This window comes from Coloeus monedula (assembly GCF_965178545.1).
Source record: "Coloeus monedula genome assembly, chromosome: 31".
NCBI classification, from domain to species: Eukaryota; Metazoa; Chordata; class Aves; order Passeriformes; family Corvidae; genus Coloeus; species Coloeus monedula.
In genome coordinates, this window is record NC_138811.1 from 1186675 (window position 1) to 1199832 (window position 13158).

The window sequence follows — 13158 nt, forward strand, 5'->3', positions numbered from 1 at the left end:
TGGGGTCACACCCGGGGATTTTGGGGTCACACTTGGGGGATTTTGGGGTCACACCCGGGGATTTTGGGGTCACACCCGGGATTTTGGGGTCACACCGGGGGATTTTGGGGTCACACCCGGATTTTGGGGTCACACCCGGGGATTTTGGGGTCACACTTGGGGATTTTGGGGTCACACCCGGGGGATTTTGGGGTCACACCCGGAGGATTTTGGGGTCACACCCGGGGATTTTGGGGTCACACCCGGATTTTGGGGTCACACCTGGGGATTTTGGGGTCACACCCGGATTTTGGGGTCACACCCGGGGATTTTGGGGTCACACCCGGATTTTGGGGTCACACCTGAGGATTTTGGGGTCACACTTGGGGATTTTGGGGTCACACCCGGGGGATTTTGGGGTCACACCTGGGGATTTTGGGGTCACACCCGGGGATTTTGGGGTCACACTTGGGGATTTTGGGGTCACACCCGGGGGATTTTGGGGTCACACCCGGGATTTTGGGGTCACACCCGGGGGATTTTGGGGTCACACCCGGGGATTTTGGGGTCACACCCGGGATTTTGGGGTCACACTTGGGGATTTTGGGGTCACACCCGGATTTTGGGGTCACACCTGGGGATTTTGGGGTCACACTTGGGGGATTTTGGGGTCACACCCGGGGGATTTTGGGGTCACACTTGGGGATTTTGGGGTCACACCTGGGGGATTTTGGGGTCACACTTGGGGATTTTGGGGTCAAACCTGGGGATTTTGGGGTCACACCGGGGATTTTGGGGTCACACCCGGGATTTTGGGGTCACACTTGGGGATTTTGGGGTCACACCCGGATTTTGGGGTCACACCTGGGGATTTTGGGGTCACACCCAGATTTTGGGGTCACACCTGGGGGATTTTGGGGTCACACCCGGATTTTGGGGTCACACTTGGGGATTTTGGGGTCACACCCGGATTTTGGGGTCACACCTGGGGGATTTTGGGGTCACACTTGGGGATTTTGGGGTCACACTTGGGGATTTTGGGGTCACACCCGGGGATTTTGGGGTCACACCCGGATTTTGGGGTCACACCTGGGGATTTTGGGGTCACACCCAGATTTTGGGGTCACACCCGGGGGATTTTGGGGTCACACCTGGGGGATTTTGGGGTCACACTTGGGGATTTTGGGGTCACACTTGGGGATTTTGGGGTCACACCCGGATTTTGGGGTCACACCTGGGGATTTTGGGGTCACACCTGAGGATTTTGGGGTCACACCCGGGGGATTTTGGGGTCACACCCGGGGATTTTGGGGTCACACCCGGGGGATTTTGGGGTCACACTTGGGGATTTTGGGGTCAGACCCGGAGGATTTTGGGGTCACACTTGGGGATTTTGGGGTCACACCCGGATTTTGGGGTCACACCCGGAGGATTTTGGGGTCACACCTGAGGATTTTGGGGTCACACTGGGGATTTTGGGGTCACACCCGGGGATTTTGGGGTCACACTTGGGGATTTTGGGGTCACACTGGGGATTTTGGGGTCACACCCGGATTTTGGGGTCACACCCGGGGATTTTGGGGTCACACCTGGGGATTTTGGGGTCACACCCGGGATTTTGGGGTCACACCGGGGGATTTTGGGGTCACACCTGGGGATTTTGGGGTCACACCTGGGGATTTTGGGGTCACACCCGGGGATTTTGGGGTCACACCCGGGATTTTGGGGTCACACCTGGGGATTTTGGGGTCACACTTGGGGATTTTGGGGTCACACCCGGGGATTTTGGGGTCACACCCGGATTTTGGGGTCACACCCGGGGATTTTGGGGTCACACCCGGATTTTGGGGTCACACTTGGGGATTTTGGGGTCACACCCGGGGATTTTGGGGTCACACCCGGGGGATTTTGGGGTCACACTTGGGGATTTTGGGGTCACACTTGGGGATTTTGGGGTCACACCCGGATTTTGGGGTCACACTTGGGGATTTTGGGGTCACACTCGGGGATTTTGGGGTCACACCCGGGGGATTTTGGGGTCACACCTGGGGATTTTGGGGTCACACCCGGGGATTTTGGGGTCACACTTGGGGATTTTGGGGTCACACTTGGGGATTTTGGGGTCACACCCGGATTTTGGGGTCACACTTGGGGATTTTGGGGTCACACTCGGGGATTTTGGGGTCACACCCGGGGGATTTTGGGGTCACACTTGGGGATTTTGGGGTCACACCCGGGGGATTTTGGGGTCACACCTGGGGATTTTGGGGTCACACCCGGGGGATTTTGGGGTCACACCTGGGGATTTTGGGGTCACACTTGGGGATTTTGGGGTCACACCTGGGGGATTTTGGGGTCACACCCGGGGATTTTGGGGTCACACTTGGGGATTTTGGGGTCACACCCGGATTTTGGGGTCACACCCGGGGGATTTTGGGGTCACACCCGGGGATTTTGGGGTTACACCCGGGGATTTTGGGGTCACACCCGGGGATTTTGGGGTCACACCTGGGGATTTTGGGGTCACACCCGGGGGATTTTGGGGTCACACTTGGGGATTTTGGGGTCACACTTGGGGATTTTGGGGTCACACCCGGATTTTGGGGTCACACTTGGGGATTTTGGGGTCACACCCGGGGGATTTTGGGGTCACACCTGGGGATTTTGGGGTCACACCCGGGGGATTTTGGGGTCACACTTGGGGATTTTGGGGTCACACTTGGGGATTTTGGGGTCACACCCGGATTTTGGGGTCACACTTGGGGATTTTGGGGTCACACTCGGGGATTTTGGGGTCACACCCGGGGGATTTTGGGGTCACACCCGGGGATTTTGGGGTCACACTCGGGGATTTTGGGGTCACACCCGGGGATTTTGGGGTCACACTCGGGGATTTTGGGGTCACACCCGGGGGATTTTGGGGTCACACCTGGGGATTTTGGGGTCACACCCGGGGATTTTGGGGTCACACCCAGATTTTGGGGTCACACCCGGGGATTTTGGGGTCACACCTGGGGATTTTGGGGTCACACCCGGATTTTGGGGTCACACCCGGGGATTTTGGGGTCACACCCAGAGGATTTTGGGGTCACACCCGGGGATTTTGGGGTCACACCTGGGGATTTTGGGGTCACACTGGGGGATTTTGGGGTCACACCTGGGGATTTTGGGGTCACACCCGGGGATTTTGGGGTCACACCCAGATTTTGGGGTCACACCCGGGGATTTTGGGGTCACACCTGGGGATTTTGGGGTCACACCCGGATTTTGGGGTCACACTTGGGGATTTTGGGGTCACACCCGGGGGATTTTGGGGTCACACCCAGAGGATTTTGGGGTCACACCCGGGGATTTTGGGGTCACACCTGGGGGATTTTGGGGTCACACCCGGGGATTTTGGGGTCACACCTGGGGGATTTTGGGGTCACACCTGGGGATTTTGGGGTCACACTTGGGGATTTTGGGGTCACACCCGGGGATTTTGGGGTCACACTTGGGGATTTTGGGGTCACACCCGGATTTTGGGGTCACACCCAGATTTTGGGGTCACACCCGGGGATTTTGGGGTCACACCCGGGGATTTTGGGGTCACACCCGGGGATTTTGGGGTCACACTTGGGGATTTTGGGGTCACACCCGGAGGATTTTGGGGTCACACTTGGGGATTTTGGGGTCACACCCGGGGATTTTGGGGTCACACCTGGGGATTTTGGGGTCACACCCGGAGGATTTTGGGGTCACACTTGGGGATTTTGGGGTCACACCCGGGGATTTTGGGGTCACACCTGGGGATTTTGGGGTCACACCCGGAGGATTTTGGGGTCACACTTGGGGATTTTGGGGTCACACCCGGGGATTTTGGGGTCACACCTGGGGATTTTGGGGTCACACCCGGAGGATTTTGGGGTCACACTTGGGGGATTTTGGGGTCACACCCGGGGATTTTGGGGTCACACTTGGGGATTTTGGGGTCACACCTGGGGATTTTGGGGTCACACTTGGGGATTTTGGGGTCACACCCGGGGATTTTGGGGTCACACTTGGGGATTTTGGGGTCACACCCGGGGATTTTGGGGTCACACTTGGGGATTTTGGGGTCACACCTGGGGATTTTGGGGTCACACTTGGGGATTTTGGGGTCACACCTGAGGATTTTGGGGTCCCATTTGGGGATTTTGGGGTCACATTTGGGGGATTTTGGGGTCACACCCGGGGATTTTGGGGTCACACCTGGGGATTTTGGGGTCACACTTGGGGATTTTGGGGTCACACCTGGGGGATTTTGGGGTCACACCCGGGGATTTTGGGGTCACACCTGGGGATTTTGGGGTCACACCCGGATTTTGGGGTCACACCCGGGGATTTTGGGGTCACACTTGGGGGATTTTGGGGTCACACCCGGGGATTTTGGGGTCACACTTGGGGATTTTGGGGTCACACCCGGGGGATTTTGGGGTCACACTTGGGGATTTTGGGGTCACACCCGGGGGATTTTGGGGTCACACCCGGAGGATTTTGGGGTCACACCCGGGGATTTTGGGGTCACACCCGGATTTTGGGGTCACACCTGAGGATTTTGGGGTCACACCCGGGGGATTTTGGGGTCACACCTGGGGATTTTGGGGTCACACCCGGATTTTGGGGTCACACCTGAGGATTTTGGGGTCACACCCGGGGGATTTTGGGGTCACACCTGGGGATTTTGGGGTCACACTTGGGGATTTTGGGGTCACACCCGGGGATTTTGGGGTCACACTTGGGGATTTTGGGGTCACACTTGGGGATTTTGGGGTCACACCCGGGGGATTTTGGGGTCACACTTGAGGATTTTGGGGTCACACCTGGGGATTTTGGGGTCACACCCGGGGATTTTGGGGTCACACTTGGGGATTTTGGGGTCACACCCGGGATTTTGGGGTCACACCCGGGGATTTTGGGGTCACACCCGGGGATTTTGGGGTCACACTGGGGGATTTTGGGGTCACACCCGGGATTTTGGGGTCACACCTGGGGATTTTGGGGTCACACCTGGGGGATTTTGGGGTCACACCCGGAGGATTTTGGGGTCACACCTGGGGGATTTTGGGGTTACACCCGGGGGATTTTGGGGTCACACCCGGGGATTTTGGGGTCACACTTGGGGATTTTGGGGTCACACCTGAGGATTTTGGGGTCACACCTGGGGATTTTGGGGTCACACCCGGGGATTTTGGGGTCACACCTGGGATTTTGGGGTCACACTTGGGGATTTTGGGGTCACACCCGGGGGATTTTGGGGTCACACCCGGGGATTTTGGGGTCACACCTGGGGATTTTGGGGTCACACTTGGGGGATTTTGGGGTCACACCTGGGGATTTTGGGGTCACACTTGGGGATTTTGGGGTCACACCCGGGGATTTTGGGGTCACACCTGGGGATTTTGGGGTCACACCTGAGGATTTTGGGGTCACACCCGGGGATTTTGGGGTCACACCTGAGGATTTTGGGGTCACACCTGGGGATTTTGGGGTCACACCTGGGGATTTTGGGGTCACACTTGGGGATTTTGGGGTCACACCGGGGGATTTTGGGGTCACACCTGGGGATTTTGGGGCCACACCCGGGATTTTGGGGTCACACCCGGGGGATTTTGGGGTCACACTCGGGGATTTTGGGGTCACACCTGGGGATTTTGGGGTCACACTTGGGGGATTTTGGGGTCACACCCGGGGGATTTTGGGGTCACACTCGGGGATTTTGGGGTCACACCTGGGGATTTTGGGGTCACACTTGGGGATTTTGGGGTCACACCCGGGGATTTTGGGGTCACACCTGGGGGATTTTGGGGTCACACTTGGGGATTTTGGGGTCACACCGGGGGATTTTGGGGTCACACTTGGGGATTTTGGGGTCACACCCGGGATTTTGGGGTCACACTTGGGGATTTTGGGGTCACACCCGGATTTTGGGGTCACACTTGGGGATTTTGGGGTCACACCCGGGGATTTTGGGGTCACACCCGGAGGATTTTGGGGTCACACCCGGGGGGATTTTGGGGTCACACCTGGGGATTTTGGGGTCACACTTGGGGGATTTTGGGGTCACACCCGGGGATTTTGGGGTCACACCCGGGGCATTTTGGGGTCACACCTGGGGGATTTTGGGGTCACACTTGGGGATTTTGGGGTCACACCCGGGATTTTGGGGTCACACCTGGGGATTTTGGGGTCACACTTGGGGGATTTTGGGGTCACACTTGGGGATTTTGGGGTCACACCCGGGGATTTTGGGGTCACACTTGGGGATTTTGGGGTCACACCCGGATTTTGGGGTCACACCCGGGGATTTTGGGGTCACACTTGGGGATTTTGGGGTCACACCCGGGGATTTTGGGGTCACACTTGAGGATTTTGGGGTCACACCCGGATTTTGGGGTCACACCTGGGGATTTTGGGGTCACACCCGGAGGATTTTGGGGTCACACTTGGGGATTTTGGGGTCACACCCGGGGCATTTTGGGGTCACACCTGGGGATTTTGGGGTCACACCCGGATTTTGGGGTCACACCCGGGGATTTTGGGGTCACACCTGGGGGATTTTGGGGTCACACCCGGATTTTGGGGTCACACCCGGGGATTTTGGGGTCACACCTGGGGATTTTGGGGTCACACTTGGGGGATTTTGGGGTCACACTTGGGGATTTTGGGGTCACACCCGGATTTTGGGGTCACACCTGGGGATTTTGGGGTCACACTTGGGGATTTTGGGGTCACACCCGGGGATTTTGGGGTCACACTTGGGGATTTTGGGGTCACACCCGGATTTTGGGGTCACACCCGGGGATTTTGGGGTCACACTTGGGGATTTTGGGGTCACACCCGGGGATTTTGGGGTCACACTTGAGGATTTTGGGGTCACACCCGGATTTTGGGGTCACACCTGGGGATTTTGGGGTCACACCCGGAGGATTTTGGGGTCACACTTGGGGATTTTGGGGTCACACCCGGAGATTTTGGGGTCACACCTGAGGATTTTGGGGTCACACCCGGATTTTGGGGTCACACCCGGATTTTGGGGTCACACCTGGGGATTTTGGGGTCACACCCGGAGGATTTTGGGGTCACACTTGGGGATTTTGGGGTCACACCCGGAGATTTTGGGGTCACACCTGGGGATTTTGGGGTCACACCCGGGGATTTTGGGGTCACACCTGGGGATTTTGGGGTCACACTTGGGGATTTTGGGGTCACACTTGGGGATTTTGGGGTCACACCTGGGGATTTTGGGGTCACACCCGGGGGGATTTTGGGGTCACACCCGGGGATTTTGGGGTCACACTTGGGGATTTTGGGGTCACACCCGGGGGATTTTGGGGTCACACCTGGGGATTTTGGGGTCACACCTGAGGATTTTGGGGTCACACTTGGGGATTTTGGGGTCACACCCGGGGATTTTGGGGTCACACTTGGGGGATTTTGGGGTCACACCCGGGGATTTTGGGGTCACACCCGGAGGATTTTGGGGTCACACTTGGGGATTTTGGGGTCACACCGGAGGATTTTGGGGTCACACTTGGGGATTTTGGGGTCACACCGGGGATTTTGGGGTCACACTTGGGGATTTTGGGGTCACACTTGGGGATTTTGGGGTCACACCCGGGGATTTTGGGGTCACACTTGGGGATTTTGGGGTCACACCTGGGGGATTTTGGGGTCACACCTGGGGATTTTGGGGTCACACTTGGGGATTTTGGGGTCACACCCGGGGATTTTGGGGTCACACCCGGAGGATTTTGGGGTCACACTTGGGGATTTTGGGGTCACACCGGAGGATTTTGGGGTCACACTTGGGGATTTTGGGGTCACACCGGGGATTTTGGGGTCACACTTGGGGATTTTGGGGTCACACTTGGGGGATTTTGGGGTCACACCCGGATTTTGGGGTCACACCTGGGGGATTTTGGGGTCACACCCGGAGGATTTTGGGGTCACACTTGGGGATTTTGGGGTCACACCCGGGGATTTTGGGGTCACACCCGGAGGATTTTGGGGTCACACTTGGGGATTTTGGGGTCACACCCGGGGATTTTGGGGTCACACTTGGGGATTTTGGGGTCACACTTGGGGATTTTGGGGTCAGACTTGGGGATTTTGGGGTCACACCTGGAGGATTTTGGGGTCACACCTGGGGATTTTGGGGTCACACTTGGGGATTTTGGGGTCACACCCGGATTTTGGGGTCACACTTGGGGATTTTGGGGTCACACCCGGGGATTTTGGGGTCACACCCGGATTTTGGGGTCACACCCGGATTTTGGGGTCACACTTGGGGATTTTGGGGTCACACCCGGATTTTGGGGTCACACTTGGGGATTTTGGGGTCACACTTGGGGATTTTGGGGTCACACCTGGGGATTTTGGGGTCACACTTGGGGATTTTGGGGTCAAACCTGGGGATTTTGGGGTCACACCCGGATTTTGGGGTCACACCTGGGGGATTTTGGGGTCACACCTGGGGATTTTGGGGTCACACCTGGGGGATTTTGGGGTCAAACCTGGGGATTTTGGGGTCACACCCGGGGATTTTGGGGTCACACCTGGGGATTTTGGGGTCACACCTGGAGGATTTTGGGGTCACACCTGGGGGATTTTGGGGTCACACCTGGGGGATTTTGGGGTCACACCTGGGGATTTTGGGGTCACATTTGGGGGATTTTGGGGTCACACCCGGAGGATTTTGGGGTCACACTTGGGGATTTTGGGGTCACACCCGGATTTTGGGGTCACACTTGGGGATTTTGGGGTCACACTTGGGGATTTTGGGGTCACACCCGGGGATTTTGGGGTCACACCCGGATTTTGGGGTCACACCCGGGGGATTTTGGGGTCACACTTGGGGATTTTGGGGTCACACCCGGGGATTTTGGGGTCACACCCGGATTTTGGGGTCACACCCGGGGGATTTTGGGGTCACACCCGGGGATTTTGGGGTCACACTTGGGGATTTTGGGGTCACACTTGGGGATTTTGGGGTCACACCCGGATTTTGGGGTCACACTTGGGGATTTTGGGGTCACACTTGGGGATTTTGGGGTCACACCTGAGGATTTTGGGGTCACACTTGGGGATTTTGGGGTCACACTTGGGGGATTTTGGGGTCACACCCGGGATTTTGGGGTCACACTTGGGGATTTTGGGGTCACACCTGAGGATTTTGGGGTCACACCCGGAGGATTTTGGGGTCACACCCGGGGGATTTTGGGGTCACACCCGGGATTTTGGGGTCACACCTGGGGATTTTGGGGTCACACCCGGGGGATTTTGGGGTCACACCCGGGGATTTTGGGGTCACACTTGGGGATTTTGGGGTCACACCCGGGGATTTTGGGGTCACACCCGGGGGATTTTGGGGTCACACTTGGGGATTTTGGGGTCACACTTGGGGATTTTGGGGTCACACCCGGGGGGATTTTGGGGTCACACTGGGGGATTTTGGGGTCACACTTGGGGATTTTGGGGTCACACCTGGGGGATTTTGGGGTCACACCCGGGGATTTTGGGGTCACACCCGGGGATTTTGGGGTCACACCTGGGGGATTTTGGGGTCACACCTGGGGATTTTGGGGTCACACCCGGATTTTGGGGTCACACTTGGGGATTTTGGGGTCACACCCGAGGATTTTGGGGTCACACTTGGGGGATTTTGGGGTCACACCTGGGGATTTTGGGGTCACACCCGGGGATTTTGGGGTCACACTTGGGGATTTTGGGGTCACACCCGGGGATTTTGGGGTCACACCCGGATTTTGGGGTCACACCCGGGGATTTTGGGGTCACACTTGGGGATTTTGGGGTCACACCTGAGGATTTTGGGGTCACACTTGGGGATTTTGGGGTCACACCTGGGGATTTTGGGGTCACACTTGGGGATTTTGGGGTCACACCCGGGGGATTTTGGGGTCACACTTGGGGATTTTGGGGTCACACCCGGGGGATTTTGGGGTCACACCTGAGGATTTTGGGGTCACACCCGGGGGGATTTTGGGGTCACACCTGGGGATTTTGGGGTCACACTTGGGGATTTTGGGGTCACACCCGGGGATTTTGGGGTCACACCCGGGGGATTTTGGGGTCACACCCGAGGATTTTGGGGTCACACCCGGGGGGATTTTGGGGTCACACCTGGGGGATTTTGGGGTCACACCCGGGGATTTTGGGGTCACACTTGGGGATTTTGGGGTCACACTTGGGGGATTTTGGGGTCACACCCGGGGGATTTTGGGGTCACACTTGGGGGATTTTGGGGTCACACTGGGGGATTTTGGGGTCACACTTGGGGATTTTGGGGTCACACCCGGATTTTGGGGTCACACCTGGGGGATTTTGGGGTCACACCCGGGGGATTTTGGGGTCACACCCGGGGATTTTGGGGTCACACCCGGAGGATTTTGGGGTCACACTTGGGGATTTTGGGGTCACACCCGGATTTTGGGGTCACACCCGGAGGATTTTGGGGTCACACCTGGGGATTTTGGGGTCACACCCGGGGATTTTGGGGTCACACCCGGGGGATTTTGGGGTCACACCCGGATTTTGGGGTCACACCCGGGGATTTTGGGGTCACACCTGGGGATTTTGGGGTCACACCCGGGGGATTTTGGGGTCACACCCGGGGATTTTGGGGTCACACCTGGAGGATTTTGGGGTCACACCCGGGGATTTTGGGGTCACACTTGGGGATTTTGGGGTCACACCCGGGGATTTTGGGGTCACACCCGGATTTTGGGGTCACACCTGAGGGATTTTGGGGTCACACCCGGGGGATTTTGGGGTCACACCTGGGGATTTTGGGGTCACACTTGGGGATTTTGGGGTCACACCCGGGGGATTTTGGGGTCACACTTGGGGATTTTGGGGTCACACCCGGGGGATTTTGGGGTCACACCTGAGGATTTTGGGGTCACACCCGGGATTTTGGGGTCACACCCGGGGATTTTGGGGTCACACCCGGGGGATTTTGGGGTCACACCCGAGGATTTTGGGGTCACACTGGGGGATTTTGGGGTCACACCCGGGGATTTTGGGGTCACACCCGGGGGGATTTTGGGGTCACACCTGGGGGATTTTGGGGTCACACCCGGGGATTTTGGGGTCACACTTGGGGATTTTGGGGTCACACTTGGGGGATTTTGGGGTCACACCCGGGGGATTTTGGGGTCACACTTGGGGGATTTTGGGGTCACACTGGGGGATTTTGGGGTCACACTTGGGGATTTTGGGGTCACACCCGGATTTTGGGGTCACACCTGGGGGATTTTGGGGTCACACCCGGGGGATTTTGGGGTCACACCCGGGGATTTTGGGGTCACACCCGGGATTTTGGGGTCACACTTGGGGATTTTGGGGTCACACCCGGGGATTTTGGGGTCACACCCGGGGATTTTGGGCTCCCCCGTGACCGCCCCGTCCCCGCAGCTTCTCCCGGGAGCTCCAGGCCTGGGAGCTGCTCCTGCAGCGGCACCGCCGCCGCTCCCAGGAGGCCTCCAGGTGAGGATCCGTAACCCTCCCCCAAAAAAACCCCCAAAACCGCCCCGATTTTGGGCCGGAACGCCCCAAATCCGCCACTTTCCCGCAGGGAGCTGGAGCTGCTCCGAGCCGGGAGCCTCCCGCAGCCGCCCCCCGCCACCCCCAGCCCCCAAATCCTCCAAATCCTGCGCTCCAAACCCGACTACGGCCAAATCCTGGCCCAGCAGGGCCCGCTCCTGAAATCCCTGCTCCTCCTGGTGAGTTTTAGTTTGGGGGAAAAACCCCCGGATTTGGGGATTTTGCGCTTTTTTTTGGGGTGATGGGGATTTTTGGGAACCCCCCCGCAGGTGGAGGAGGTGCAGCAGGCGGCCAAGTTGGTGATGGGGTTCGGCGAGGAGAGCAGCGGCTTCCTGAGGGGTCTCTCGGAGCAGCTGGGTGAGCGGGGATTTGGGGGCAAAAACGGGGAAATCGGGAATGGATGGATTTTTAAATTGTTGGTTTTCTCTGCTTTTTTTTTTCAGCCTCCAGGGCGTTCCGGAAGCTGCAGGAATCCCCCGTGCGGAGGCTGCTGGAGAGGAAGCCCCAAAGGGCGCTGCCGGCGGAGGGGGAATAATAAAAACGATCCCAAAATCTCCCGGTTTTCCCTCAAAAATCTTGCCGGTTTTGTTTTCCAAGCGGTGCTTCCGGCTTTGGGCGGTGCTCGGTTCTGATTGGTCCTTATGTGTGTCACTCAGAGGCCTCAGCCAATCGCAGTGCGAATGGGGCGGGGGCTGTGGGACTCTTCCGGTTCATTCCCGGGGCTTTGGCGGCTTCTCGGTTTTTATTGGCTCCTACCTGTGTCAATCAGCGCCGTCAGCCAATCAGATTATGGCTGAGTGGACGTGGGACCCTCATGGTCCTTGGCGCGCCCGGCCTTCCGTGTTTGAGCGGTTTTCGCATTCTATTGGTTTGTCTGTGTGCCAATCAAAACCAGTAGCCAATCGCAGCGGGGTTCTGCGCGAAGGTGGTACTAGCCCGATGCTTCCGATTGGTCCGCGGGTGTGTCAATCAAAAGGATCAGCCAATCGCAGCGTGGCTGAATGTGAGGGTGGGAAGTGGGGGGAGGGGAATGAGCGTAGTCCCCTCAGTGTCCCCTCAGTCCCCTCCGTGTCCTCTCTGTCTCCCCGTGTCCCCTCAGTGTCCCCCGTGTCCCTTCCGTGTCCCTTCCGTGTCCCTTCTGTCCCCTCCGTGTCCTCCCCGTGTCCCCTCTGTCCCTCCGTGTCCCCTCAATGTCCCCCATGTCCTCTTTTTCCCCTCAGTGTCCCCCCACTTTGTCCCCTCAGTGTCCCCCTGCGGGAACAGGTCAGGGACAGGGGGCACAGTCCGGCCGTGGGCACTCTGCCAGCACCGGGACTTGGGGACCCGTGGGGACACCTGGCACCGCCTGGGGACACCTGGTACCGTGAGGGGACACCTGGCCCCGTGAGGGGACACCTGGCACCATGAGGGGACACCTGGCACCGTGAGGGGACACCTGGCACTGCCTGGGGACACCTGGCACCGTGAGGGGACACCTGGCACTGCCTGGGGACACCTGGCCCTGCCAAGGGACACCTGGCCCCGTGAGGGGACACCTGGCACCGTGAGGGGACACCTGGCCCTGTGAAGGGACACCTGGCTCCGTGAGGGGACACC

At 58.3% G+C, this 13158-nt stretch overlaps 1 protein-coding gene across 1 annotated transcript in view; it reads left to right on the top strand.

Moving 5' to 3' along the window:
* The window catches only part of DSN1 (DSN1 component of MIS12 kinetochore complex), a 31442-nt gene extending 19310 nt beyond the window's left edge, over positions 1 to 12132 (top strand). Inside the window, exons 8-11 of the mRNA XM_082299312.1 lie at positions 11434 to 11505; positions 11594 to 11741; positions 11832 to 11919; positions 12006 to 12132. Of these exons, the coding sequence (XP_082155438.1) occupies positions 11434 to 11505; positions 11594 to 11741; positions 11832 to 11919; positions 12006 to 12097 (400 nt within the window). The 3' untranslated portion in view covers positions 12098 to 12132. The remainder of the gene's footprint in view (positions 1 to 11433; positions 11506 to 11593; positions 11742 to 11831; positions 11920 to 12005) is intronic.
* The last annotated feature ends 1026 nt before the right edge of the window (positions 12133 to 13158 follow it).